The 25,676-nt window shown below is 52.0% G+C and overlaps 2 protein-coding genes across 4 annotated transcripts; both read left to right on the top strand.

Annotated features, from left to right (window-relative positions):
- Positions 1-2,995: 2,995 nt before the first annotated feature.
- On the top strand, positions 2,996-11,176 carry CD276 (CD276 molecule). Of its 3 annotated transcripts, XM_052672255.1 has the most exons (8): positions 2,996-3,073; positions 3,466-3,532; positions 5,300-5,650; positions 5,729-6,025; positions 7,660-7,797; positions 9,091-9,132; positions 9,308-9,343; positions 10,088-11,176. In XM_052672255.1, the coding sequence occupies exons 2-8, from the start codon at positions 3,493-3,495 to the stop codon at positions 10,108-10,110; spliced, it is 927 nt and encodes a 308-aa protein (XP_052528215.1). In that variant the 5' UTR covers positions 2,996-3,073; positions 3,466-3,492; the 3' UTR covers positions 10,111-11,176. The 3 variants fall into 3 exon arrangements, with proteins under 3 accessions (XP_052528215.1, XP_052528213.1, XP_052528214.1); XM_052672253.1 differs by lacking the exon at positions 2,996-3,073 and having other exon boundaries at positions 3,085-3,532; XM_052672254.1 differs by lacking the exons at positions 2,996-3,073; positions 7,660-7,797 and having other exon boundaries at positions 3,085-3,532.
- Positions 11,177-15,121: 3,945 nt separating this feature from the next.
- Positions 15,122-18,087, top strand: LOC128075457 (zona pellucida sperm-binding protein 3-like). Its single transcript, XM_052672251.1, has 9 exons — positions 15,122-15,557; positions 16,038-16,156; positions 16,237-16,340; positions 16,528-16,705; positions 16,780-16,900; positions 17,009-17,100; positions 17,185-17,330; positions 17,575-17,694; positions 17,923-18,087. Exons 1-9 carry the CDS (start codon positions 15,150-15,152, stop codon positions 18,051-18,053), a joined length of 1,419 nt encoding a protein of 472 aa, XP_052528211.1. The 5' UTR covers positions 15,122-15,149; the 3' UTR covers positions 18,054-18,087.
- The last annotated feature ends 7,589 nt before the right edge of the window (positions 18,088-25,676 follow it).

Below are 25,676 nucleotides of genomic sequence, written 5' to 3'. Positions count from 1 at the left end.
CTTCTGCACGCTGCAAGCATCCCGCTGGGTGTTTCTCGTGTGCGTGCCTGCATCTGGAGTCCATCACTGGGCTCTGCACTTATGAATGACCGCTGTGTTTTGCAAAAAAAAAAACCCAAAAACTGCTGAGCTGTCTAAAGCAGCCTCCTACCACGTGCTCAGACCCCAAACATCTGCGCTCAGTCGGCGGTGAGTGACTCACTGTCCCCAACCCCAGGACGGCCACATCCAAAGTCTGTCTGCTCTGCTCCTCCTAAGCGAGCAGGGCTGAGGTTCTCTCTGATGCAGTAAAAAGTCAGACATCACTTGTATCCAAGGCATGCATCTCCTTGGACCAGCTCAGTGCTCTGCTGTGGTTCAAAGCCTCCAAACCCCCTTCCTGTCCTCCACCATTTGCCTTTTGCTGTTAGGATGCTCCTTGCGTAGATGGGAGCTTTGGGGAGCCACAGCTATTTTCCATATGTCCAAAGGCCCTGCAGTGCTGTATCTGCAGGATATAATTTACCTCCACATGGGTGTGGCTGATGTTTGGGTTAAAACCACTCCAAAATGGACAATCTGTCAGCTTTTGGGGGTAGAATCCTGCACATAGGAGACGTGGGATTATCCACTGTTCCCCTTGTGCTCAGTATATTACAAATACATGTAATGAATATGGATGTACCCCCAAACCTCAGCCCATCCCTCCTCTCCTTGATCAAATCCTGGCTGAGCGTGAAATTAAACTTGCAAATTGCAGCCTTTTCTTTGCCTTGCCACGTCTTTGTTCTTGTCAGCTTCATTGTTATGCACATTTCTCATGCACACACCTTGGGTATTTCAGGGTGTGAGGAAGGAAAATTAGCCCGAAAGAATCATTTGGGACAGAGAGCATCCACTATTTAAATTCCTCCCTGGAAGCCCTTTCATTGTTAATTATGAACAGGTTTGCGAGCAGCTTAGATTTCAATTTTTAAGCTGGTTTTGATGTTCAAAAATCTACTTTTGTTTCAAAGGACATCTTACTTTCTTTTGCTTTTTTCATGTTTAACACTAAAAATTGCTGGTGCTTGGGGGCTGTGCTGCGAGTCTGCACCTTTCTGGGGGGAGCCTGTGCCAAAACCCGTGTGCTCCACCTGCCTCTTAAGGCTGCTGAGCTTTCTTGTGGTGCTGCTGGAGCTGCTGTGGACCCCAAATTGCTGAAGCTGGATCGGGGACCCATAGCATGCACAAAGATCCTGCAAATCGACCTCCTGATTCAGTTGCAAGCTTTGAAAGTGTATTTACTTCACCCCTGATTGTTCCTGTTGCCATCACCCACGGTGTCTGGGTCGAGACATTGCCAGTTCCACTGCTGCAACAACTTTCCTTGCTCAAAGGGCAAAATAAAGAGTTGCTTTAAATATAACACATTTCCAGTTATTTTTATTTGCTTTTTAGCTTTGAGCTCTCCAGGTTTGCTTGTTCCAGCTTTGCTCTGTAATCAAAAGGGTGAGGAGCTTCCTTTTCTCCCTGCAACGAGACTGAAACCTCCCACGCAGGCACAGAAGCCACCAGGCTGTGGGGACAATACAGGGGCCTTGGGAACACAGCAAGAGCTGCTGATGCACTGCCTGAGGCCTTGCCTTCCATGGGTCTCCCTCCCCTGTGGCTCCCAAATATCTGGGGCTTTCTCTTCAGCAGCTTCTTCTACTGAGGACCATCTGGGGCTGCTGCTGGCTGTGGGCTGGCACAGTGCACTGCTCAAAGCTCCACGCACCCTGCTTTGAGCTAGCCCAAATCCCTGGCTCCATGCATCCCAGCTTCCCAGCTCTGCACCCCAATCCTCTTGCCTACGTGCATTCTTGTTCCCCAGTTCCTCACACCCCACTGCTGGACATGCCAATCCCCAATTCTCCCTGCATACCAATCCCGTAGCTGACCCCAACTCCCCATCTCCATACACCCCAACCCCATGGCTCTGTGCACCAGTTTCACACTCCATACACAATCTCCTTGTACCCCAGTCCTAGAGCTCTATGTACCCCAATCCCTCAATTCCATGCACCCCCACAAACCTCAATTCCCCAGCTCCGTACACACCAACCCTCAGGCTCCACGCACCCCAGTCTCCCACTTCCATTCCCCCAACCACCTAGCTCCAAACACCTCACGTCTCCCTGCACCCCAATTTCCTGGCTCTGTGCACCCCATCCCTATCATTCCCTGCACCCAAATTCTCTCTGCATCCCAATACTGCGGTATTCATTCAAGTGAACATGTGGCTGCACGCATCCCAGTCCCCAAGCTCTGTACAACCCAGTTCCCCATCTTCATACACCTCAATGCTGCGGCTGCTCCAAACACCCCAATCCCATGGCTCAGCGCACCCCAATCTTTGGCCTCTCTGCATCCCAATTCTGTCTGCATCCCAGTCCCAGAGCTCCATATACCTCAGTCTCCAAATTCCATGCACCCCACTCCTGTGCCTCAATTCCCCACCTCTGTGCACCCCAGTCCCCTGGCTCCCTGCATCCCCATTCCCCAAGCTCCGTGCCCCCCTCTCCTCCTTCCTTGCACCTCAAATCTCCCTGCACCCCCCTTTCCCATCTCTGTGCACCCAATCCCACAGCTGGGATCCACACACACATTCCCTCTGCACCCCAACACCCCATTTATGTGCACTCCAATCCCGGTGCTCCCTGCACCCCGGTCCCCCACCTCCATTCCCGCAGCCCCAATTTCCTGGCACCACGCGCATCCCTACGCAACAGCTCCCTGCCTCCATACTCTCCCTGCACTCCAGTCCCAAAGCTCCACCTAACTTTAGCCCCTAATTCCACGCACGCCAGCCTCGCAGCTCCACGACCTTCAGCTCCCCAGCTCTGCACACCGCAACCCCGCCTATGCGCGCACCCCCAAACCCCTCCGCTCCAACCCACTCCCCACAGCCGCCGCCCCACCTCCGCCGCGGGGACCCCGGGCAGGAAGCGGCTGTAGCCAATCAGAGCCCGGGCCGCGCTCCCGAGCCGAGCCGAGCGGAGCCGATCGGAGTCGAATCGAACCGAGCGGAGCCGAGCGGCGCCGAGCCGAGCCGAGCCGCGCCCTCCCCGCGGTAAGTGCGGGGCCCGGCGGTGCCCGGTGTTGCGGGGACGTGGCGGTGCACGGGGTTCCCTCGCCGGACGCGGGCTCGTCCCGCAGTCCTGGTGCCTCCCCGTGCGGCTCCCAGGCTTTGTTCCGGAAAGGCGGAATGAATGGGGCCGGGCGGGATGGCGATTTCCTCCCCGTGTTTTGGGGCAGCCCCCGAAAGCTCCGCTTAGGGAGGAGATTTTCCCACGAATTGCTCCTTTTAAGTCACTTTTGGAGCAAGTCTCCAGCTGGGAAATGGGCAGAATCCGCCGAGCTGCACGGGGAGAAAGCTTGGAAAGAAACAAAAAGGGGAGGAGAAGCGGTGAGGTTCCACACCCTTTTAGTGTTGTTTTCTGCTTTTCCTTATTTTTCCCCCAGCTCAGGGTGCCAAGAAGACGTGCAGTGATGCTGCTCGCCCTGGGAGCTTTGGTGCTCGGCCTGGCAGGTGAGTGGGGCTGCCCCGAGGAGATGCCCCAGTACCACTTCATCCCCATTCAATGGCTTTGAGCTGGAGGCAGTGCTCACCAGGTGGTCCCGGGGTCTTTGGGAAGCATATGGGCGTGGGTGGCCCTGGAAAGTGAGACCTGTGGTGGAAGTCCATGGCTGTGATGGCTTTGATGGCCATGGGATCCACTGCTGTGATGGCTTTGTGCCCTAGGACCCCATGGCTTCAGTGACCCTGTAACCATGGCTGCGATGGTTCTGGTGGCCCCATAACCCTGTGGCTGCAATGGCGTTAGGACCCCACAGCCCTATTGGCCCTGGGACCCCATGAGTGCAATGGTTCTGGTTACCCATGGTTCTCATCATGGCTTCCTGCCCCACAAACCTGTGGTTGTGATGGCCTTGGGACACCATGTCTCTAATGGCCACAGGATCCATGGCTGCAATGGCTCTGATGACATTGTGCCCTGGGACACCGTAGCTGTGCTGATCATGGAACCTCTGGCTCTGATGGCCCATGGCTGTGGAACCTGTGGCTGCAATGGCTCTGATGGCCCTGGGAACACATGGCTTTCTGATGGCTTTCTGCTCCAGGACCCTGTGTCTGCGATGGCCGTGGGACCCATGGCTGCAAGAGTGCTGATAGCCCCAGTGGCCCATGGTTCTGATGGCTGTGATGGACCTGGACCTCCATGGCTCTGATGACTTTCGACCACTTGGCCACATAGCTGTGATGGCTTTGTGCCCTGGGATGCTGCAGCAGTGATGGCAGTGGGATCCGTGGCTCTGGTGGCTTTCTGACCACCTCTTCTGCCACCCCCAGGCCCTCCTTCCTGCATGCCAGTTTTGAGGCTGACCACAAGGGTGTTGATCCTTCCCCTAGACACTTGCTAAGGTCTCACATCGCTCTTGGCTGCTGTTCCCTAAGGCAGTAGATGGTGGTGTCCCACAAGGGCAGTGTTCCCCAATTCCCCAGATAACCCAATAGGAGAAGGAAAAACCTCACCTGAAACCAAAGGAGATGCGTCCTGCAGCGTGGGACATCACCTCCTGTGTACTACATCAGAAAGGTGAAGGTGCAGCAGGGTAAAATCCCAGTTACATTCTGGGTCTTTCTGAGCTCCTGAACCTCTGGGCATGTCACCAGCACACGGCCCTTGCACAGAGGGACGTGGTGGTCCAGAGCCCTGTGCTGGTGCCCGTGTCCCATGACTGGGCTCATCAAGCTGGGATCAGGACATAAAACCTGTATAGAGACTGTATAAAAGTGGCAGCTTCCTTTGTCTCAGATGAGACTTTTCCCCTTTTCCTCTCCATATTATATATGAGGAGAACTGGGGAACGTTGCCCGTGTGGGACATCACTCCCTGGGACCAGTCTGTGGGATGAGCACACTGGGAGGGTCAGGGGTAGCAGAGGAATGTGGGCACCTCATCCTGGTGTGGTTGGCACAGGAGCTGCCAGCTGGAGTGTTGGTGCCACCTAGCGCTCACGAGCCCAGCCACGAAGCTGGCTCATTGTGGGGCCTCTGTCCCCCACAGCTGTCACCTTCCAATCCCCTCTCTGTGGGGAGAAGCTGCACTTCTCTCTCAGCTGGCTGTTTTCTCCTCCCTGTCTGCAAAACAGACCTCACCATACCCCTTAACTACCTCCGTTCTTTCCACATCCCACCTTTGGGGTGGCTTTTTGTTGACCCTACCAAAGCAAGCCATCTTGAGCCAGAGACAGGATCTGACCACCGTGTTCTTCTCATCCTACCATCCTGCAGGTGCCATGGAGATCCAGGTCCCGGAAGAGCCCGTGGTGGCCCTTTATGGCCAAGATACCACCTTGCACTGTTCCTTCACCCCCGAGGCCAACTTCAGCCTGAAGGACCTCAGCCTCATCTGGCAGCTGACGGACACCAAGCGCCTGGTGCACAGCTTCTCTGATGGCAGGGACCAGCTGACCGACCAGGGCGGGGGCTACACCAACCGCACGGCCCTCTTTTATGACCAGCTGTCCCAGGGCAACGTCTCGCTGCTCCTGCGGCGCGTGGAGATTGCAGATGAGGGCAGCTTCACCTGCTTCGTCCGCGTCCGCGATTACAACAGCGCAGCCGTGACGCTGCAGGTGGCAGGTGAGGTATGGCTGTGCAGTGTCATCCACCTGTCTCTGGATGCGGTGATCCTTCACGATGCCTTTCCTTTCCTTCCAGCTCCCTACTCCAAGCCCAATCTGAACCTGGAGCCCAATAAGGACTTGAAGCCAGGGGATCAGGCGGTTGTCACTTGCCAATCTTCCTATGGCTACCCTGAGGCCATTGTCCTCTGGCAGGACGGCCACGGTGCCAATATCACTGAAAACGTCACCACATCACAGGTGGCCAACGAGGAGGGGCTCTTTGATGTGTACAGCGTCCTACACGTGCTGGTGGAGCCCAGCAGCACCTACTCGTGCCTGGTGCGGAACCCGGTGCTGCAGCAGGAGACCCATGCCTCCGTCACCATCACGGGTGAGCAGGTGTGGGCCAGATTTGGGGAATTAAGGGTAAAGATTTACCTCTGAAGAGGGTAAATCTGGTGGCGCAGAGTCAGCCCTGGGGTTGCACCATCACCCAGCTGTACCTCCCTGCCCATGGAGCTGCAGGATGGCTTGGGGCTGTCCTGTCTATCTGTGCTGCTCCAATCCTGCCTCTGGAGGTTCTTGCTGAAGGGGGTTTTGCAAGGACTGTGGGAGATTTGGGAAGGATCTGGAGGTGTTTTTATAGTTCTAGCTTTGCTAGTTGCCCTGTCCCATTATAAACCACTCCAGAGAGCCAGTATTAGGCACGGTAGTCTTCCTCTCCATAGCATGTAGCCATGCAGCCCCATCCCAATCCTACAGAAACACTGCATCCCTGGCACATTCATGCCATCCTAATCCTGATCAAAACACCCGTTGGGCACCTGGAATTACAGTGCTGTTTCCCACCTGAGCTGCTTGGCATGGGGACTGATGTCTCAGCAGTTTCTGGCTGGTTCCCCAGCTCGCTTCATTTTTCTTTGGGCATCATTCAGCCTCACCACTTTGCTCTGACAACGTCTTGCTCTGCTGGTCCGACAAATAAAGGGCTTAGTGGCGTTTATCCTGGATGGCAGTGACAAGAAGCGTGGGCAGGGCTCGGTCGAGGAGCCTTGTAGGGCTGTGCACAAGAGCTGGGTGACAAAACCCATGGCTCTAAGCCAGTGTGCCCCGAATCCAAACCTCCTGGGGCCAACAGGAGGTTTGAGGCCCCTCCTGTTGCCCTCAGGAGTCCTCAGAGATGCTCTGGGAAGTGAAGGGATGAGCTCCAGGAGACAACTCCAAGGAATCTGGCCCCTCAAACTTCATCAGTATCTTGCAGGACCCATTCTTGACACGCTGTTGACTTGGAGTGGCTTTCACTCATCCCCACTTGCTCAGCTTTTATTGCTGCCTTGGAGCTCTTTATAACCTTACACAATCTCCAGCAGTGTTAATTAGTGTTTAATTGGCTCTGCAGTTGCTGGGTTGTGAAGGTGGGTCCCTGGTGGAACATCAACCTCTTGACTGGTGTCACCGAGTTCTTCCAGCAAGTGTCGTACAGGCCCCAAAAGTTGGCCATTGATAGAGAATGGGACAGTGACAGCACTTCTGTCATTCTCTGGTTTTGCCCAAAAGCAGGAATTTTGTCAATGAGGACTGAGGAGAGACTTTTGCATGGGCTCAGAGCTCCTTTCCTTAGCGTATGAGCAAGTGGGCAGTCTTAAGGTGAGGGCTGTGTGTCAGGGAGCTCCACATTCTCCGTGTCCCCTGCCACTATGGGTCTGCTAAGGCAGAACAAGGGGGCAGAGAGCCAGCCAGGGGATCTGTTCTTTCTGGGTTCCTGCTCAAAAGGGAACATCCCTGAATAGGATTTGCTGGGGACAAAGCTTTATTTGAAGACAAAGTGATGTTATGGGGGAAAAAAGATCATAGATTACTGATGCCTTATGTGAAAGCCAAATTCTGGAAGTAATATCTGTGGCTTGCTACAATGAAATGTCCTCCAAAGCCCAAGGATGATTCCCTGCCACCGTGGGATCCCTGATACTGCGTACCGCCTCCCTTAGCGTTATAAATAATAGGATTTCTGGTGTTCTCCCCAAGGCCAGCACCTCGCCTTCCCTGCCGTGGCTCTCTGGGTGACGGTGGGACTTTCCATCTGCATCGTGGTGCTGCTTGTTGTCCTGGCTTACATCTGCCAGAAGAAAATCCGCCAGAGCTGCGAGGAAGAGGAGAATGCAGGTAGAGCAGGTGCTGGGTGGGAGGGGGGCACTTCACCCTGCATGACTTTACCTGGGTGGTGGCATCTGTCAAAGACAGATGCTGCCTGCGTGCATCTGTCCAGGTGGCCCTTTTCTTCTGCACACAAATGAACTTTTTTTCTCTGGTTTCTGCCTCCTGGCACACGTTCACCTTTCTGTGCTGCCCTTCTCCATCTCCTCCCCTGCGCCTGCCAGCATCCTCCACGTGTCTGATGCCCCCATGGCACGGGAGCAGTTCCCAGAAGCTGCCTCCAAGCATTTGCCACTGCAGAAACGTTGCACGCATTGACACGCGGAAATAGCATGAGACAGAGCTGCTCCGTGCTCGCCCTTGCTCTCCTTTCTCCTTGCTTCTTGAAAGGATTGCTGCAAGCCGTGCTGCTCTCTCCTGGGAAGCACTCTGAAATGCACCCTTTGAAAAATATTTGCCTGCCCGCTCTTGTTCTCCCCCTCCTTTGTTTTGTTTCTTTTCCTCACAGAGGTGTTTGCTCAGAAAGTGGGGCTTTGTGCCTTTAAAAATAAAGCTGTTGTGCTCCGAAATGGCCGCAGCAGCAGCAGCTCGCTGGCGTTCCTGCTTGTCTCCCTCTGGCTCCAGGGCTGATGCGTCTCACGTTGCCAGAGCCGTGCCCTGACTGAGCCGTGCCTGTGCAAACCGCGCCGCCCTGGGCCTCGTTCCCCCTCTCCCTCCCTGCTGTGGCTTTGTTAATTATGTTTTTATTGTATTTTATAAATATCTCTTTCCCTCTGTAGCACAAACCCCGGCGAATGTTCCCTTTTGCTGGAGGATTCAAAGCGCTGGGCAGTATGGCTGTAGCCCCCGCTTCAATCCTTTTGCATGAGGACATCCTGCGATATTTTCTCCCTTCCTCCCCTCCCCCCAGCAAACTTTGCTTTAAGCAATAACCCTGCGAGACCTGTTGTGGGAGCTGCAGGAAGCAGGAGCGTTGGTTTTTGCCAGTCCTTCTGGCTGGGAACAACATCGTAGGGATTCAGAGCATCCCGCCACCAGGGCCGTCCCTAAGCCCCTGGCTCCAGATGGCAGCCATGCTATAAATAGGGAATGGAGCTGTGGGGTCACGCACAGCCAGGGAAATGCTCCCCCCCCTCGTGGGTTTCAGGGCTCAGCACAGGGCTGGAGGAAGGATGTGGGATGCTGTGGGTACCGCATGTGAGCAGAGGCAGGGAGGCTCAGGCAGGGATGCAGGCATGAACCCATCGAGGTTTTGGTGAAGGTCTGAGGATGCTTCACTCTCTCCTGGTTGTTATTTTGTAGGGACTGAGGAGCAGGACGTGGAGGGGGAAGAACAAAAGACAGGTAAGTGGGTGCTGCGAGTTGGTTCCCAGTGCTCTCAGTACCGTGCTGAGGAGGAGGCTGGCAGACACACTCTGATTGCACAGCCCCCCACGTCCCAATATGCCAAAAGCAGTTGGGGGAGGGAGGTCTCGAGCTGTTCATGCAAGCTGACCACTGCTGGTTTTGCTTTTTGCAGCTCTGCAGCCACTGAAGAGCACAGAAGACAAAGCAGGTGAGTGTGTGTCTGCTGGGTGTCCTTGTCCTTGTCCATGCTCTGGTTAGAGAGGCTCATCTGTAAGGTGCTTCTGAGAAAGTTTTGTCTCCTGTGCAGGTTTTCCTTGCACACAGGGAGCTTTTCTGGGGGCCAAGACAGATTGAAGCATCCCAGGCTTTGCCCCCAAAGCTTTATTTAGCCTTCTGGGTGCTGGGTGAAAGTCTGTACCGTGAGAAATGGCATCAAGGATCCCAGCTTCCCCTTCTGTTCCAGCCCTGTCCTGGTCATTGCCAGGAATTTGGGTCTCCACAAGGCCCTTTCTCTTTTGAGTAGCTGCCAGGTACTGAATTTTGGATGAAAATCTGTGAGATTTGAGTTTACACTGATGTTGAATCACTGCTAATTTCACCATTATTATTAGCCCTACCATTTTCCCCTCCACCAATAGATTTATAAAAGCCTTTTCTCCCCTCCCATTCCCACATCTAGAAAAGCATTAGGTGGCTCTGTATTCCTTTTTTCTCTCTTCCATCTTCCATCTCTCCATTCTTATCTCCCCTCTGCTAGCTGCAGGCCACCTTTCTTGATTTTTCATCCCAAAATTCAAGCCCATCTTCCCATGCCCATGTATCTGCCCGTAGACATCTGTGTTATCCATGACAGGGAGATACAGGCAAGCACTTCCAGCTCTGCCTGTGAATTATTATTCTTAATGTTTTTAATTTTATTGTCTATTTCCTTCTTCCTTTTTGTTCCCCCCAGATAACGAGCAAGAAATTGTTTGATGGGAGCTGGGACAGCACCCCGTGCCCCCACACCAGCCCAGCCGTCCCCTGCGGTGACAAACCCAGGACACACAGAGGGACAGGGACACCCCATCCTGCTGCCAACCCCGCACAGAGTGCTGTCACTCTCTGTGTTTTCGGGGTGCCCTGGGGCTGGAGAGAGGCTGTGCCTCCCTTTAACCCCAGCGAACCCCAAAGCCACAGCCCGAGGGTCCGTCTGTCCGTCCGTGTCCGTAGGAAGCACTGGGCTGAGCCCACAGGGTGAGCATCACTGCAGAGACACGCTAGGATGTTCGTTTCACCTTGCACCACTGCACTTCCAACTGGACTTTTGTTTTTGCCTTAAGTGCGTGGTTATCCCATGCCTCCAATGACCCTGAAGGATTTTCCACAGAGGGTTCTTTGTCTGCCCCCCACCCTGAGGCAGGGCTCGGGGAACAGCTGGGGCAGTGCCATGTCTTCACTTCAGAAGGGTTGGAAGTTGGTGGGTGGCTCATGCAGGGGTTTTTAGCAAGTCGTTAATGCCACCCCATGTCCTGGCTTCAGCTCAGGAGTGCTGGAAAAAAAAAACAACACGCCAAAATCTAGTTTTTAAGGGGGGGGGAAAAAATCACAAAAATATCATTTTTAAGGAAAAAAAAAACAAAACACCAAAATCTAGTTTTTAAGGGATGTTTCTCCACCCATGGAGTATTACAGCAGGTACTCATCCCCCGCTGGACCGCTGTGCCTATTGTCTCATGAAGTGTTAAATCAGAACTCATGCACCAAAGCCTTAGCATCCCTGGAGCCCCAAGTGTTTGTGACAAAAGCAGTGCTCTTTTAATGTGTTTTGGGTAAAACCAAAATGGGTTTTGCTCGGATGGCTGCAGGAAAGGGCACCCGGTGCCAAAGCGTGTGTGACACCAGGGGATCTCTTGGCTTTTGTACGCAGGCTGAGAAATGGATTTGCTTGTAGCTGGGTCCAGCCGTGGGTCTTCTGTTGCTTTTTGCTGTTATTTAAAATCCAGAATCTGGAGGGTTTTGTGCCTTGACAAATAAACACGTTGGTCGTTTTGGATGATGATTTCTGAGTTGGTGGTTGGAAAAGGGGAGGGTGAGGGTGACCCAAGCTTCTTTCCCACCTTAAAACCCCACTTCTTTCACGAATCTACAACAGCTTATACCGTTTCTAGGAGAAAAAAATCTATTTTGGTGCTGGAGGAGGTCCAAGGGCACCTATCTGCAGAACAAGGACACCCTGCTTCATACTGCATTAAATGTTTGGGTTGACTTCATGAGATTCTTAGCATGGAAGAGGGCGACCTGATGTCCACATCTGTGTTTCCAGGGTGTTTGATGGCCTGGGCTGGCGCTCAAAGACCTGCACTTACTTAAAGATTCTCATACATGTGTGTGCACATTTTGGACCTCAGCTTTGCTCTGGCTCTGTCCCTCAGTCTTCTGCTGCCACCATGGCATCGTTCACCACCGGGTGCTGAGACCTACCTTGATAGCTCCTCTTCATTTTGATACCTAGAGCAGCAGGAGAAAGAGCAAAACCCCAAAGAGCCGTCATCATCCCTGCACCAACTGCACGACTTTTTCCTGTACTTTGGCTGCTCTTTAATCCCATCCATCGGTAGGGTTTGATGAACAGAGGAGCTGCTGCCAAGGGATGGGGTCTCCTTCAACCCATCACAGCCAGCAGGGATTATTTTTAGCTGTCCTTCCCGGGCGTGCAGCCAGGCACTGCATTTTAATAGAAAAATATTTCTAAAAGCGAGACAAGTTAAAGCGTGCCTGTATCAAAGTCATATTAGGGAGGGGATGGATGGTTATTTCATTTCTGGGCTGTGATATACAATCTGAATTAAGCGCTAGTGCAATTTTTAACGAGGTGCCAGGAGGTGCTATTAATATTATTTAGCGCTCAGCCAGCCTCTGGGCTGGGGGAACAAAGCCATTAACCCCCGCTGCCCAATGCTGATGGGTGATGGGACGAGTCGTCCTGGAGCTGAGGGCATTCATGGGTGTTAAATGGCCTCAGATACCTCCACAGGATGCAGGTGGATGGGATGGGATGCCTCCATGGCGCTCATTGTCATGAATTTGGGAGTAGGTGGTCTCTAGAGATGATTTCTAGCATCAGTTCTGTCATTCCTCGTGTGATCCACTGCACAGAGGGAAGGGGCACCCATGTGCCGTAAGACAAGCGCATCTTTGCCCCCTAAAAAGCTCCTCAGCTTCTGGGTCTCGGCTCCTGAAGGTGAGGAGCAAAGCCCCAAAGCCAAGGATGTGAGCTCATGTTAGGCAGAGGGAAGCAGAAGGTTTCTTGATTACTCGGGTCAGGAAAAGAAAGTTTGCTTTCAGTGGAAATCAGAGCCAGTTTAGAGCCATCCTCCTCCACCTGCCCCAAAAGATGCTCGCGAGCCTATTTTCAGGCATCAAAGGGCTTTGAAAAACCCATGCACAGTGCCTAAATCCTTTTGGTGGGGAATAAAAATGCTCTATTTTCAGCAGGTCGGTATTTTTAAAGCGGGGTCGGTATTTTCAGAACCCCTTTCTCCCTCCTTGAACCCATCTTTTTTTTGGGCTGGATTGCTCCCTGCTGCCGCAGTGCATCTGGTCCCAGTATGTCAGAGTTAACCAAGGGGTTGAGAGACGTTTTAATTACAGGCTTGGCTATCTGGCCTCGTTTGTCACGGGCAACTTGAGCGATTTATCCATCAGCACTTAGACACGAGCTGAAGCAGAAGGGAAGAGCAGGCAGTATTTATCTCAGTGACTCAGAAGAGAGATTTCAAACGAAACAGTGATATCCCATAAACGCCCTTACCTGGCATAAAGAAGTTGTCTGTGACCAGGGAAATGAATGGGTGGTGTTATTTTAAAACTCCAAGCACATTCCACCTTTTTTTTTTCCCCATGTATTCGCCAAGCGGGGCTCCTTTCTTTTTGGGGTGCATGGGTGGATGCTAGCAGGGTGACTTGGCCATTTCACTGCCTCTTAATGACCACGAGGCAAATCCCTCGGCCGTGCTTCTGAGCTGGGTGGCAGCACTGGGGCAGGAGGCAAAATGAGGTTGTCGTTGCTCAGCGGGCCGGAGAGAAGCGTGTGCTGCCTCAGGTATGTACAGGTTGCTTAAGCATGGCAGGGCACCCGTTCAATTCCCCAATTAATACAGTGTTTAACACTCCAGTGGAAAAAAGCACCCTGGCAAACAAACGGATGAGCAGCCCAGAGAAGTGCTGACGATGCAGTTTGTTTCCATGCACACAATAATTTTCCAGGCTCAGGGAAACAAGCAGGTGCTGATGCTCATTGGCTCTGGCGTGTTCCAATCTGGGCCTCCCCCCCCATCCCTCCGTCCCAGGTGCATCCCTAGGGATGGATGAGATGGATGGCACCCACCCAACCAGTGGATGGAGCTCCTAGCCCAGGGATGCAAAGAGCAGGGAGATGTCCCTAATGTCCTTCATCACCAGAGGAAATCTATAGTCACCAACGGAAAGGGCTATTCCTTCAGAGCTGTTAAATGCAGATCGCAGTGATGGATGTGGCTGGGAGGTGGTAGATTTTTCTCTTTTTCTTGCAGCCTATTGATCCCAAATGAGAACGAAAACCATTCCCACCCCTGACATTCAGCCTTTCCCACCCAGCAGGAGCTGGCAGTGTTTAAGGCCCATCTATCTCCCATCCACCCAGCTAGCACGGGCACGAGCCGGGCTTGGAGCCGACCACCGCTTCCTGAATTAATAAAGAGATCCTGAGCCACCGGAGAGGTTTTTCTTGTTGTATCATTTATTCATCACTCATAAAACTATCCACACTTTGGGGAGACCGCAGCAGATGTCTAATGCATGGGCCAGCAGGAAAGGGGGGTCCTGTTGGGATTCGGCTGCCTCCTGCGAGTCTGAGCAGCGTGCACAACCCCAGACCCATCCTGCAGATGGAGAGGAAGATGTTTCATCCTCCAAATCCCATTCTGTCTGGCGTGCATGCAGCGCTGCTGTAAAAACACAGCACAAATACGACTCCTCTGTGTTAAAATCCCTCCTGGTTGTTCAGCTGCAGGGCATCGTCCCCATGTCAAGTGGACCCCAGTAGCTCCGCGTGACCCCCAGCCTCCCCGTTCTGCACGGCGATGTAGAGCCATTAGTCATCCTACTGTACGCACCAGCAGCTGTGCCAATTAGCATAATTAACACACGAGGGCCAATTAATCTCTTGATTATGCCTGCCATTCACTTATCAGCTGCTATTATGGGCAGATCAGCTTTTGTACCTCTGCTTTCTATGCAAATAAGCCGGTTATGATGCCTTCATTACTTGATACACAATTACCCAGTGCAGATACCCATGAAATCGAGCACGGACAGATTGTCAGCACACAGGGGCCAGAGCCCAGGTGGATTTGGCAGCTAAAGGGCTGTGAAAGCTCCCTCCATGTCCGAATGGCTGATGCTCACAGTCGGGCTTTTGGGGAATCTCTAAAATGCTGTGGGAGCCTCTGGCACAATGCTGGGCAATGTTAGCTCCATTTCAGCCATAGTAAGAGACACATAGGCACAAGCATGAGGGATGATTTTGGCCATGGAGTTGTGCTGTGGGGCTGCTGGCCTTAAGTTGCATCTTGGTGCCTTGCCACTGGTTGCTGTAGCTGGGTGCATTCTCTTGTTACATAGGTAGTAACAGGGACAGTCAGAAGGTCAGCAAGATCAGTGGTCCAACAAGATGCAACAGGACACAACGTGCCCTGTGTCCCCTCCATGGCCACCTCCCTGTGTGCCCCTAAAACTTAGGTGACAATGGCTGTTGCCATCTCAAACAGGTGAGACACAGGACAACGTTCTGGGGCAATTCAGGGCAATGCTCCCAGAGGGAAGAATGATCCCAGCTGATTTCCATTGACCTGGGTTACCCCTGGATGCTCCAAGGGCTGCAGGAGGCCCCGCCTGCAGCTTCCAGGTGCATCCCATCTGCTCTGCAAGGTATAAAAGGCATCTGAGCAATCTCTTCTCTACCTGCTGGGTTTTTTCTTTTTGTTGGTGTGAAGATGGGGTCTGGAGGCAGCCTGGGAGTTGTCCTGTTGTGCTGGATGCTGGCTGAAGCAGCATCTTATAGTCCTTGGGATTTCTCTTCAAGGGACTCAGGAGTCTTGAGGGTCCGAGGGGACTCTTCTTGGAGGCCACCCCAGGTGCCTTCCTTCTCCCAGCCCTCCCCATGGGCATGGGTGGACGTGTCCCAGCTCCAGGCTGCATCCCCACTGCACCCCGTGTCTGTGTGGTGCCAGGAGGCTCAGATGGTGGTCACAGTGCACAGGGACCTCTTTGGTACTGGGCGCCTGGTCCAGGCTGCAGATCTGACCCTGGGTACGGCTGCCTGCCCGGCCACAGCCCAGAATGCTGCTGAGAACGTGGTGACCTTCACGGCTGGGCTGCATGAGTGTGGCAGCACCTTACAGGTAAGGTGGGGTGCTGGGGTGAGGGGCTGCTCCATCCTTGGTGATGCTGCTGCTTAGGGTAATGTGATTTCTGTAGGCTATAGTCCATGGTGGTGATGAGTAAATGCAAGCCTTTGGTGGCAATGCACTATTACACTGCCTAATTAGTTCTGCAGGTGTCTCAGTCCTAAAAATGGCCTGGTAAAGGTGATGGTGAGGACTGGGGTTATGCTGTAGCACTTATCTGCTTGCAGCAGAAATTGAGCTGTAGTGTGACTGTTGCAGGGCTGTTTTTGCCAAGTATGGCACCTACTAAGCCTAGGTGAGGCACCAGTCAGCTGCAATCAGGGCTCCTGGCTTTTTCCTTGGGTTGGAGAACATGAAGGACAGGCTGTGTCTCCATGGCTGATGTATATCCATGTCCTAGTACTGTCAGTGCTGAGGTTTTGACTGACTGGTTTGTTTTATGAACTTATCAGTTCTCCCAAATGTCCCTTCCAGATGACATCAGACTCCTTGATCTACAAAACAAGTTTGTTCTATAAACCTACTCCTGTTGGCAACATGGTCATTGTAAGGACCAGCCCGGCTGTGGTTCCTATTGAGTGTCACTATCCCAGGTGAGCAAACAGGATTGTTCCTCTGCATCCATGGACTTACAGTGATGGTTGCTTGTTTGTTAACACCTCTTTCCATTTAGGAAGAGCAACGTGAGCAGCAATGCTGTCCGACCTACGTGGGTTCCCTTCCACTCCACACTGTCAATGGAAGAGAAGCTGGTGTTCTCCCTGCGCCTCATGAGTGGTGGGTGTAGAGCTCAGCCCCATTTCTCTCTGGTACTTGTAGGGCCCAAACAGCGCAAGTCCTGAGCTGGACTGAAGCCTTAAGGAAGGGATGCATGGGCTGCTCCTTGGTTGAGGGGCCCTACGTATATGGGAGGGCGATGTGCTTTGCTCCAAAGCTGCCTGTAACCTCGGCCTTCCCATTCCAGATGACTGGAGGACTGAGAGGCTCTCCAATGGTGTCCAGCTGGGGGAAAGCCTGCATCTCCAGGCTGATGTCATGGCTGGGGGCCACGTACCACTGAGGCTGTTTGTGGATGACTGTGTGGCTACTCTGAGCCCTGACAGGAGCTCCTCTCCCCGATACGCCCTGATTGACCTCAGCGGGTAAGGGGGTGGCCTGGGCTGTGGGGTAATGCTGCAGATAGCGGGGGCTGCCCTGATGTCTGACCCTCATACAGGTGCTTGCTGGATGGGAGAGCAGATGATGCCACTTCAGCCTTCATATCTCCACGGCCAAGGCAGGAAACACTGCAGTTCATGGTTGATGCATTCAAGTTTGCAGGAGATGACAGAAACTTGGTGAGAAGCGATGCCTACCCCTCTTGTCCTGGCCTGCTCTGATGTGGTCGTGTTCTGCAGGACCAAACTCAATTTATCCCGGGGATGTTGGTTTAATTTCACTTCCAGATCTACATCACGTGTCACCTGAAGGTCTCTCCAGCAGACCAGGCCCCCAATCCACTGAACAAAGCCTGCTCCTTCAACAAAGCCAGCAGCCTGTGAGTAGCTGAAGGACGTGTGGGTGGGCACAGCTAGAAGGAAAGGGTTCACAACCAATTCCTTCATGGGTATTTCTCTTTCAGCTGGGCTCCTGTGGAGGGTAGTGGAGATATCTGCAGCTGCTGTGAGACAGGCAACTGTCTGTTGTCTGGAGGATACTCCCGGAGAACCAACCCTCTGGCCAGATGGTCAGGGAGACGCTTGAAGAGGGATGCTTCTTCCAGGCAAGGTAGGGCTCAGCGCATCCTAAACGCAGCCCTGAGTCCTGGTGACCTTCTAGCTTGGGATGGCAGAGGTGCTGGGTGGCCTCTAGGGAATAGGTCACATCTCAACGACAAACTCGGCTCTTCTTCAGTGTTGTAACTGCCCTTATGTCAAACCCATCCTTGCAAGGGCTGCCTTCCTGTAAGCCCTGAAATCTGGAGTGCTCAGGAACTCTGTCCCGTGAGTTCAATATGTTTGTGTCCTCTTAGATGGGTCCTTGAGGAGAGCGGAAGCTGAAGTCTCAGTTGGACCACTGCTAATCCTTGATCCAGCTCAGGGATTGTGGGGTTCCTCAGGACGCCGTGTGCCAGCAGGGAAGGCACCACAGGGTATGTGGGATCCGTGTACGACTGTGCCTTCATGTCTCAACTGAAGGTGACTCTAAGCTGACCTAATCATGCTCTTTCTCTCATGATTTCATACCTACACTGAATCTCTAGCATAATCAATGAAAGACAGCCTGGGGAGTAGTTTCCTGGCACATCCTGTGAGTTCTGCCCCTGGCAGATGGTGGGAAGCCATTAGATGTGTAGTGAGGGGATTTTTGTCTCTTTCAGGTGCTGCTGGAGGACTTCCTATGCTGGTTCAAGTAGCCATGCTCATAGCTGCTGTTTTGCTGAGCTTAACTGCCCTTGGAATATTTCTTGTGTGTAAAAGATACAGCCGCCCTCCCAGTGTGTCTCTGTAATTCCTTGTTCCTAATAAAAAGAAATGCTTCTGTCCTCCCTTTGCCCTCAGTGGGAAGGAGGAATGGCAGCCTTGGGTCTGGGCTGCTCCAATGGGGGTGAGATGAGGTACCAGCCTCCAGGTAAGCCAATCACGGTGTGGCTACAGCTGGTGGTTTAGCTCCTATTTTTGGGCTATCAGGGGAAAAAGCAATGCAGCTGACAGATGCTAAATGGATTTGGGGCTTTAGAAGTCCTGTTTGCTCCTCCTTAGCAGCGGTGATAATGGAGGACGCAACAGCAGCTCTGTCTGGGACTTGTTGATGGTAGGAGTTGATATAGCCTGGAAGAAAAGTTCCTACTTCTGAAGATAAGGGCTGGAGGTAATGTGATGTTCAATCCCTCACCTCATTCTGTGGCTTTTCCCTCCCCTGCACAGCATAATCTTAGCTGCTTGGCTAAGCTCACCTATAGCCTGACCTGATCCTGTGGCCAGATGACTTCATGCCCTCTAGCTCTGCAAGAGGCATGGACATCTGCGTGTATGAGGTGAACTGCCTTGTTTCATGCAACATGGGGTCCTGTGCCTTGGGCGAGTCAGCAGTGGAGGCAAACACCTTGAATCAGGAATGTGCCTTGGTTGGGGATGGCGTGCTTTGCAAGGGGAATTCCCAACCTTGTTGGCTGCCTTCTATCCATATGCTCTTGGTTTCCATCTATGCAAGAAGTCAAATACTTAACGTTTGCAGCAACCCTATCTGGTGAGGTTATTAAAGAAAATTTTGTCTCTTAAGGAGTGGTGAGGTATTGAAATAGACTGCCCAGGGATGTGATGGAGACACTGTCTGTGGATATGTGTAAGAAAAGAGTAGATGTTACACTGAGTGATGATCAGGCATGAGCTGCTGGTTGGGCTGGATGATCTTAGTGTTCATTCCAACCTCGATGAACTCAGCAACCCTTCTCAAGCTGAATCCTAGAATGACAGACTATGCAGAGGCCGAGCTGTGAGCCAGAGAGCAATGCCAGCAGCTCCAGTTCTTGGGCATTTTGTTCTGTTTTTTGCTACATCCCTCTATATTTGCTGCTGATTAAAGGCATTGCCTCCTTGGCAGCTGAATCACAGAATGAGAATTGTCATCTTAACTTTTTCTTCCCCTTAAGCTCTTGGGCTGCAAGATCCTAGCCATTAGGCTGCAATCTTGCACTGCTGATTTTCCTTACAACATGCTCAGACAAAAACTGAGCAGAGCTGTGTTGCTGCAAATGATCCTTCCCTAACAGCCTTATGCAACCCCTTGTCAGGGAATGATCCTGTTTGCACGGAGCAATTAGCCTGGCACTTGTGCTCTGTGGGGTGTGAAGTAGGATCCCCATCCCTAGGCGAGCTTGATTTAGAAGCCTGGGGACAATGTGCTTAGGGGAAAACGTTTCCTAGTTCTCTTTTCAATGAATTAAGCAGCTGAGCCGAAATAATCGGGTGGAAAAATGAGACAGCCATGTAAAATTTTCTTATGGGTGGAAATTTTCCCAGATCAGGCTGTCAGCCTCAGTGTTTGATGCACAAGCTGTTTCGTGGAGGAGCTACAGGAGATTAAAACCCCTTTCTCTTCTCTGACTTGACAGAATGACATGCCCAGGGAAGCTGGGCTGAGTGTGGCCAGGCAGGTCCTTAGGCACACCAATGGGGGCTGGTCTATATTGATCCTCCTTCCAACAATGTTGTCTTCACTAATCTATAAAATCATTTGCCAGTGGTGTCCAGAGGAACTAAACGTGCTTGGTTGAGCCACATAGGATGCAGAGAGCATTGGGTGAGCCTGAGAAACCTTCATGGGCTGTTGGTGCAGCTCCTGAACCCATGGCTGGAGCTGCTCCTGTTGTAATGCTCAATCAATATACTTGTGCACACCACATCCCTTCTGCTTCTGCTCTTTATTAGCATTCGTTTTCCTTGCACACGTGAGCACCTGAGTAAAGACTTAATTAGAAAGCTGCAGATGCTGGTAGAACAATCAATTTGTGGGAATTAATAATGGGAGTGAGAACGCAGCGCAGTTATTCGCTGGTGTCTCCCACTTCCTGGTTGCCACGATGTATGGAGATGTTGGTGAGAGGATATGGGGGGGCTGCCAGGCAATTAATTAAAAGGAAAAGAATTTACTGCATGGGAGAACATCAGGTGCTACTTAAAAGGATTTAAGGGTAATAAATGAGCAGGAGATCTGTGCCGTCCGCTGGGTGCGTGAGCACAAATGCCCATCTGTGTGCTGACTGCTTCAAACTGTCCCTGTTGGGAGATAGATCACAGCAAGAACAATTAAAAGTTGGTAAAAAGTAATGAACTGGGGGTTTTCCCAAGAGAGGTACTTCGCTTCTGCAAGCTTATGGTGGGTCCTTCACCCAGTGAGGGTGATGCTGGAGAGGTCACAGGATGGCTTGGGTTGGAAGGAGGGTGGCTAGGGCTGGCAGCTCAGAGATGCTGCATCAACCAGAGGAAGGCAAAAGGAAGAAGAACTCTTCACTTTGGCCATTCTGTGAGGTCTTAGCAGCACACGAGAGGTGGTTGTGCTGAGCTGGGGTGATACAAGCTGTGTCCTTTCTCAGTCCTCTGCATCCACACAGCTCTGGACCTTCCCCTTAAGATGATGGGAAGTTTGGCTGCCCATTTTTCTTGCTGTAGGTGCTCACAAATCAGCAGATCTGTATCAGGGCTGGTTTCCCAAAGATGTGCATTATTAATGCTCTGCCTGTACATGTTCAAGTAAATTGCTACACGGTGTTTGTTTTTTTTCCTTTTTTTTTTTCCCCTCTTTCCATGGCAATTAGCAAAGCAGAATGCTGCTCTAAATCTTGGTGAAGGTGAAATTGAGTTGTTTACTGTAAATAATATCCGTTTTCCTCACAAAAGGAGAAAGAAAGCAAAGTTCCTGGTATCCCTTGTGGGCATTCATTACCATCCCAGAGACAACAGCCTTTCCCTGAGGAGCTGCAGTTAATTCACTTCTCTTGTTCTTGCTGCTTTCCAAAAGAAAAAAAGTGCTGCAGTGGATGTGAAGGAGCAAAAGCCATTTGAAAACACCTCTGGTAAATTAAAGTTTTGCCGTATTTGCCGAGATAATTTAGTATAATTCCCTGCTAATGAATTAATGCACCACTTCTTGTTCATTATAGCTTTCCTAATTTGATTGGAGCTCCAAGTGCTATCTAACTTCATTACCAGCAAATATTAATGTAATAAGACACATTTGGACCTGAGCATCTGCAGGTGTCCCCTGCTCCTATGCTCTGTGTGTCCCACATTCGGCAGGGGTGAACCATGGCTTCCTTGGCTGATTGGGAACCAGGTTTGGAAGAGCAGGAGGAGGAAGGCAGGGGATGCTGCCCATCCATGGTGCTGCCTGCTCTTTGATGGACAGAAGAGCAATCCCATCTCTCTGCAGCCCTGATGGCCAGGAAGGAAAAAAAGAGAAGCTTAAAAATATGCTCATTGCATTAAGTGCCATTAGTGATCCCACCGTGGCCTGGCTTGGAGCTGCTTTGGAACTTACTCTTTAATAAACACCCTGTAGGAAGCAGGGATGGCATCAGCTCTTCCCAAACCCTGCTCCTCTATGCAAATGGCTCTGTGCATAATTTAAGTTCTGTGTTGCTTGTGCTGAGTAACCCTCTCCTCTTGAGCTAAAAAAAGGATGAGGAGGGGGAGTTTCTTTTTCCAAGCCTTGTTTTTTTTTGCTATTTCCTTCCCAAAGCCATGGGCAAAGAGGTGTTCTTTGGGCACCTACTGCAGCGCAGCATCCCACGGTGGCCACGAGTAACATTCCAGGTCATCAGATGAGCCACATCCAGCACTGGAAGCCAGCTGGTAAAAACTGAAGGTTTTGATGTAAGGATGAGGTTGGGATGAGTCCCACCGGCGTTGATCCTGACACCCCAGGACTTTGGCCATAGGCTTTGCTGAAGGCAAGGTCCCTCCTGGCTCAAGTGGCACTGGGGACGCAGCTCTACTCCTCCCCAAGGCCACTGCATCAAAGCCAACAGCTTTGCTTTTCCCTGCTCATTACTATTATTTTTTTTTTCCCTTTCAAGAGCCACCATGTTTTAATTATTTATTTGGAGCATGATTAATGTTTTGTCTGATGCTGTTCCGCCAGGGGAGCCCCGGTACATTTTGGTTTAGCGAGAGCTAATTAAGAAGTCCCATCAAGCATGTCATCCCTTGTCTTACAAGCACCTCCAGGGCTGCTCTGACATGGCTGCGTTCCTGCAGGCTCGGCTGGATCTAGGACCATCATGAGAGCCCTGGGGGGACTGATGGGGCCTGGGGCTCTGCTGGGGGGTCCCTGCAGCTGTCTCCATCTGGGGAACTTCTGGCTTCCCAATGAAAGGGATGTGGGGCTGTGAGAATTTTGTCCCTGTTCTCTTGTCCCCAGAGGTGAGTGCAAAAGCCTGTCTTGGCCACCCTGAAAGGGAGTGCTGCTTGCTTCAGCCACATCCCACAGTGGGGACAGGACCTAGAGGGCTGCTGGTTAAAGTTGGGTGATGTTCTTGGCCTCAACTCCACCCCTTTTGATTGCATTCCAGGTGAAAGCTTTGCAGCATCCTCAATGGGAATGAAGCACAAGGAGATGGCAACTGCAGAGGTGCTGTGACGTAAGGCCACCACATTGTCTCTGCTTGGCACTGGTCCCTGTGTCTTGGCAGTGTGCAGGATAAAAGGGCAAGAAGGGGAGAGCCTCAACATCTGTGTGGGACGTGGTGACACGAGTGTGTGTGGGCACCCACTGCCACCCAGTGGTGGAGAGCACCCAGTCAGTGAGCAGCAGGGTGCAGAATGCAGTAAATATTTGTGTACGTTACCCACAAGGGTAGCAAAGGTTCAGGTCGAGCTCAGCCACGGCCACCAGAGGACCAGACCTGAATTTCCTCCTTCAGCTCAGGAAGGGTAGCAGGGTGAAGTAGTTAGATGTGTCTCGATGGAGAAAACCCATCCTGATGGGCGCTGTGTGACTGCTCCAGCACCCAGGTGACATGTGAGGAGTGGTGGCAGTGTAGTTTGCTGAGCTGGAGCTGGTGCACTGCATGGCTCAGCCACTGTGTCTGGGCAGAGGACACAGGTGGGACCTGGTGACCTTCACCCAAGATCTGCCACACTGTGCACAATCAGCCCCACTTGAGGCCTCTACCAGTTCGTGGGCTTGCGAGCCCATGTGAGCTGAGCTTGGGGTTGGTAGTGCCTGTCTGAGCTGTGCTGTGGGATTGCTCATGTCCGTGTCTATGTGCAAGTCTATATCCATGTCTACATCCATGTCCATGCTGATGTCCGTATCCGTGTCCATGCCAATCCATCCATTTTCATGCCCTTGCCTAGGTGCAAGGCCGTATCCATGTCCCTAGCCATGTCTGTGTACAAGACTATTCTCATGCCCACATCCATGCCCATATCCCAGTCTACATCCATGCCCCGTGGACACTTGACCATGCCCCACTGATTCTTTCCACTTGTTCCCACTGTGATCTGGACTGGCCTTATCCTCACCACCCTGCCTCATGATATGGGCTGCACACTGCCGCCAGATGCCACTCAGTCCCCCTCATCCCTCATGGGGATGCTGGGACAGCTCATTCCCATCTCCCCATTCAGCAGGCAGGACCCAGGGAGCCAGGCTTACACATCTCCACCCCATGGGTACCAGGAGAGCACAGTGACAACAACCCCAGGAGAGAGATGGGAAGAATTTGGGGGGATGGAAGCTGTTGCAAGTAACGCATTTTCTGTCTGCAAGGAGATAACCTCCAGCAGGTGTTACCCAGCTCTGGAGCATGCAGAGGCAGATGGAAACATGGCTGGAGATAAGCAGAGCTGGGCAAGATGGGACACACAGTCACTGCATTGCAGAGCAAATCAGGCTGGGGACGTGCGGGTGTGCTTTTGGGATGCTCTTACCCTGCAGCATCCTTTTTTTCCCCATTGGGCAGAGCACTGTGGGGCTGGATGAGTGAGGATGAGGAGGGAAGTGCTTCAGCATCCTGAGGATGAAACAGCTCCTGATATTTGGAAGGGGAGCCTGAAGGCAAGCCGATCTCACAGTTATAAAGAAGAAGCATTGCACGAGGCACTGGTACATTTCTTGCAGTAATTCAGCCGTGGAACAGCAAGGAACAAATAAGACAAGATGCTGTACATTAACAGAGGCAGAAGGCATAGCCTTTCCCTTGAAAAAACAAAACATTCGTCTTCCAGCTGCGGCCAGCACCCAGCCCCGAGCAATATGCAGTCCTTGGGGCCACCAGTGGAAATGGGGGGCACCAAGGCAAGGAGGGAGGTGGCCCATGGGCTCCTTCAGCATGACGAGCATTTGGATTTTAGCAGGAGGTGGGGCACTGGAAGCCTTGTGGGGTGTTTGGGATGCAGGCGTTGTCTCTGCTGCCGGGAGCCCGGCTTCATTTTGCTTCTATTTTTCCTGACCTCCTCCCCAGGTAAAAGCATTTCTTTGCATTTTCCCCCCAAGGATGGTGAAAGCGAGAAACCTGCTTTGCTCACCATCCCCGACTGGAGGCAGCTGATTCAAATGCAAAGCTGAAATTTTGCTTTAAAACCCATCAAACCGTGCCAAACGCCAGCACGGTACCCGCCGGCGGGCGAGGAAAGGGCAAAAATGAGCAAAGCTGTCACATCTCGTCCCCGAGGCGAAGAGCAGCCGGAGCCGTCGTGCTGGGTCGTGTCCTCGTTTTATTTGCTGATTGTTTCTTTATTGCTTCTGGAGAAAACACGAGCCTTTTGCCCCTTCCTCTGCCAGCTCTCGTGTGGTGCCCGGCTCTGTTTTGGGCTTTCTCAAAGTTTTTGTGGTGTCTGAAGAGGGGTTGAGGATGGGGGGCGGGGAGGGATGCTCCTATCCTGGCCGTTCCCAGGTGTTTGGGGCAGTTTTTTGCTATGGGCTGGTAAATATTAATTCATTAACATATGGTGTGCTGAGGAAGACAAGGTGTTCTCCCCACATTGGAAACGTTGACGTCCATCTGAATGCCCAGAAAGTCACTTAGGAATGAAGAAGAATAATAAAAGAACTGCACCAGGACAAAAAAGAGCCCCATCAGTCCTGCGGGAGCCATAATTTTGAGTGACCAATGCAAATCCTGCTGGGACACAAAGCCCGTTCATTCAGCACCATTCATCACCAAGCAATTATTACCAGTCCGAATGGTTCCTCCACATTTCAATTAATAATTTGTGTTCTCTTCTTGAACCTTGCCCTAAAAACACCCACATTTTCCTGCTCAGTAACAGCAGAACCCTTCAGTGGCTGTCTCTGGTCGTGTAGAAGAGCGCAAGGACATTGCCTGCAGATTGAGCTGCTCTGAATATTTACGTCGTGCTCCTCCTGAAATTATTAAAGAATAAAGCTGCATCTATTAATCACACTTTTACAGTGGGGCTCAGCTGTAAAGAAAACTCTTAGAAGTTAACAAGCAACCAGCTGTTGGCATGCAAAATAATAGAGGAGCTGTCCTTTCCCACTTCTCCTTGTGATGGGGTGCCTTTCTCCAGCACATGGGACAGGGATGCCCAATCTCTTGGTATATCTATTTGTGAAAATAAATTTTATTTTCTTCTGAATTTTCACAAAATCCCAGCCCTGGGGATA

This window comes from Tympanuchus pallidicinctus, unplaced genomic scaffold, assembly GCF_026119805.1.
Source record: "Tympanuchus pallidicinctus isolate F22 unplaced genomic scaffold, pur_lepc_1.0 scaffold12, whole genome shotgun sequence".
Lineage (NCBI taxonomy): Eukaryota > Metazoa > Chordata > Aves > Galliformes > Phasianidae > Tympanuchus > Tympanuchus pallidicinctus.
Note: the sequence above shows the minus strand (reverse complement) of the source record. Positions and strands in the feature narration are given on the sequence as shown.

Coding starts and splice junctions, on each gene's coding strand:
- CD276 (XM_052672253.1), top strand. CDS start 3,343: ATGGGCAGAATCCGCCGAGCTGCACGGGGAGAAAGCTTGGAAAGAAAC. Junction 7,798..9,090: donor CGAGGAAGAGGAGAATGCAG/GTAGAGCAGGTG, acceptor GTTATTTTGTAG/GGACTGAGGAGCAGGACGTG. Junction 9,133..9,307: donor GGGGGAAGAACAAAAGACAG/GTAAGTGGGTGC, acceptor TGCTTTTTGCAG/CTCTGCAGCCACTGAAGAGC.
- LOC128075457 (XM_052672251.1), top strand. CDS start 15,150: ATGGGGTCTGGAGGCAGCCTGGGAGTTGTCCTGTTGTGCTGGATGCTG. Junction 17,331..17,574: donor GGATGCTTCTTCCAGGCAAG/GTAGGGCTCAGC, acceptor GTGTCCTCTTAG/ATGGGTCCTTGAGGAGAGCG. Junction 17,695..17,922: donor AGCAGGGAAGGCACCACAGG/GTATGTGGGATC, acceptor TGTCTCTTTCAG/GTGCTGCTGGAGGACTTCCT.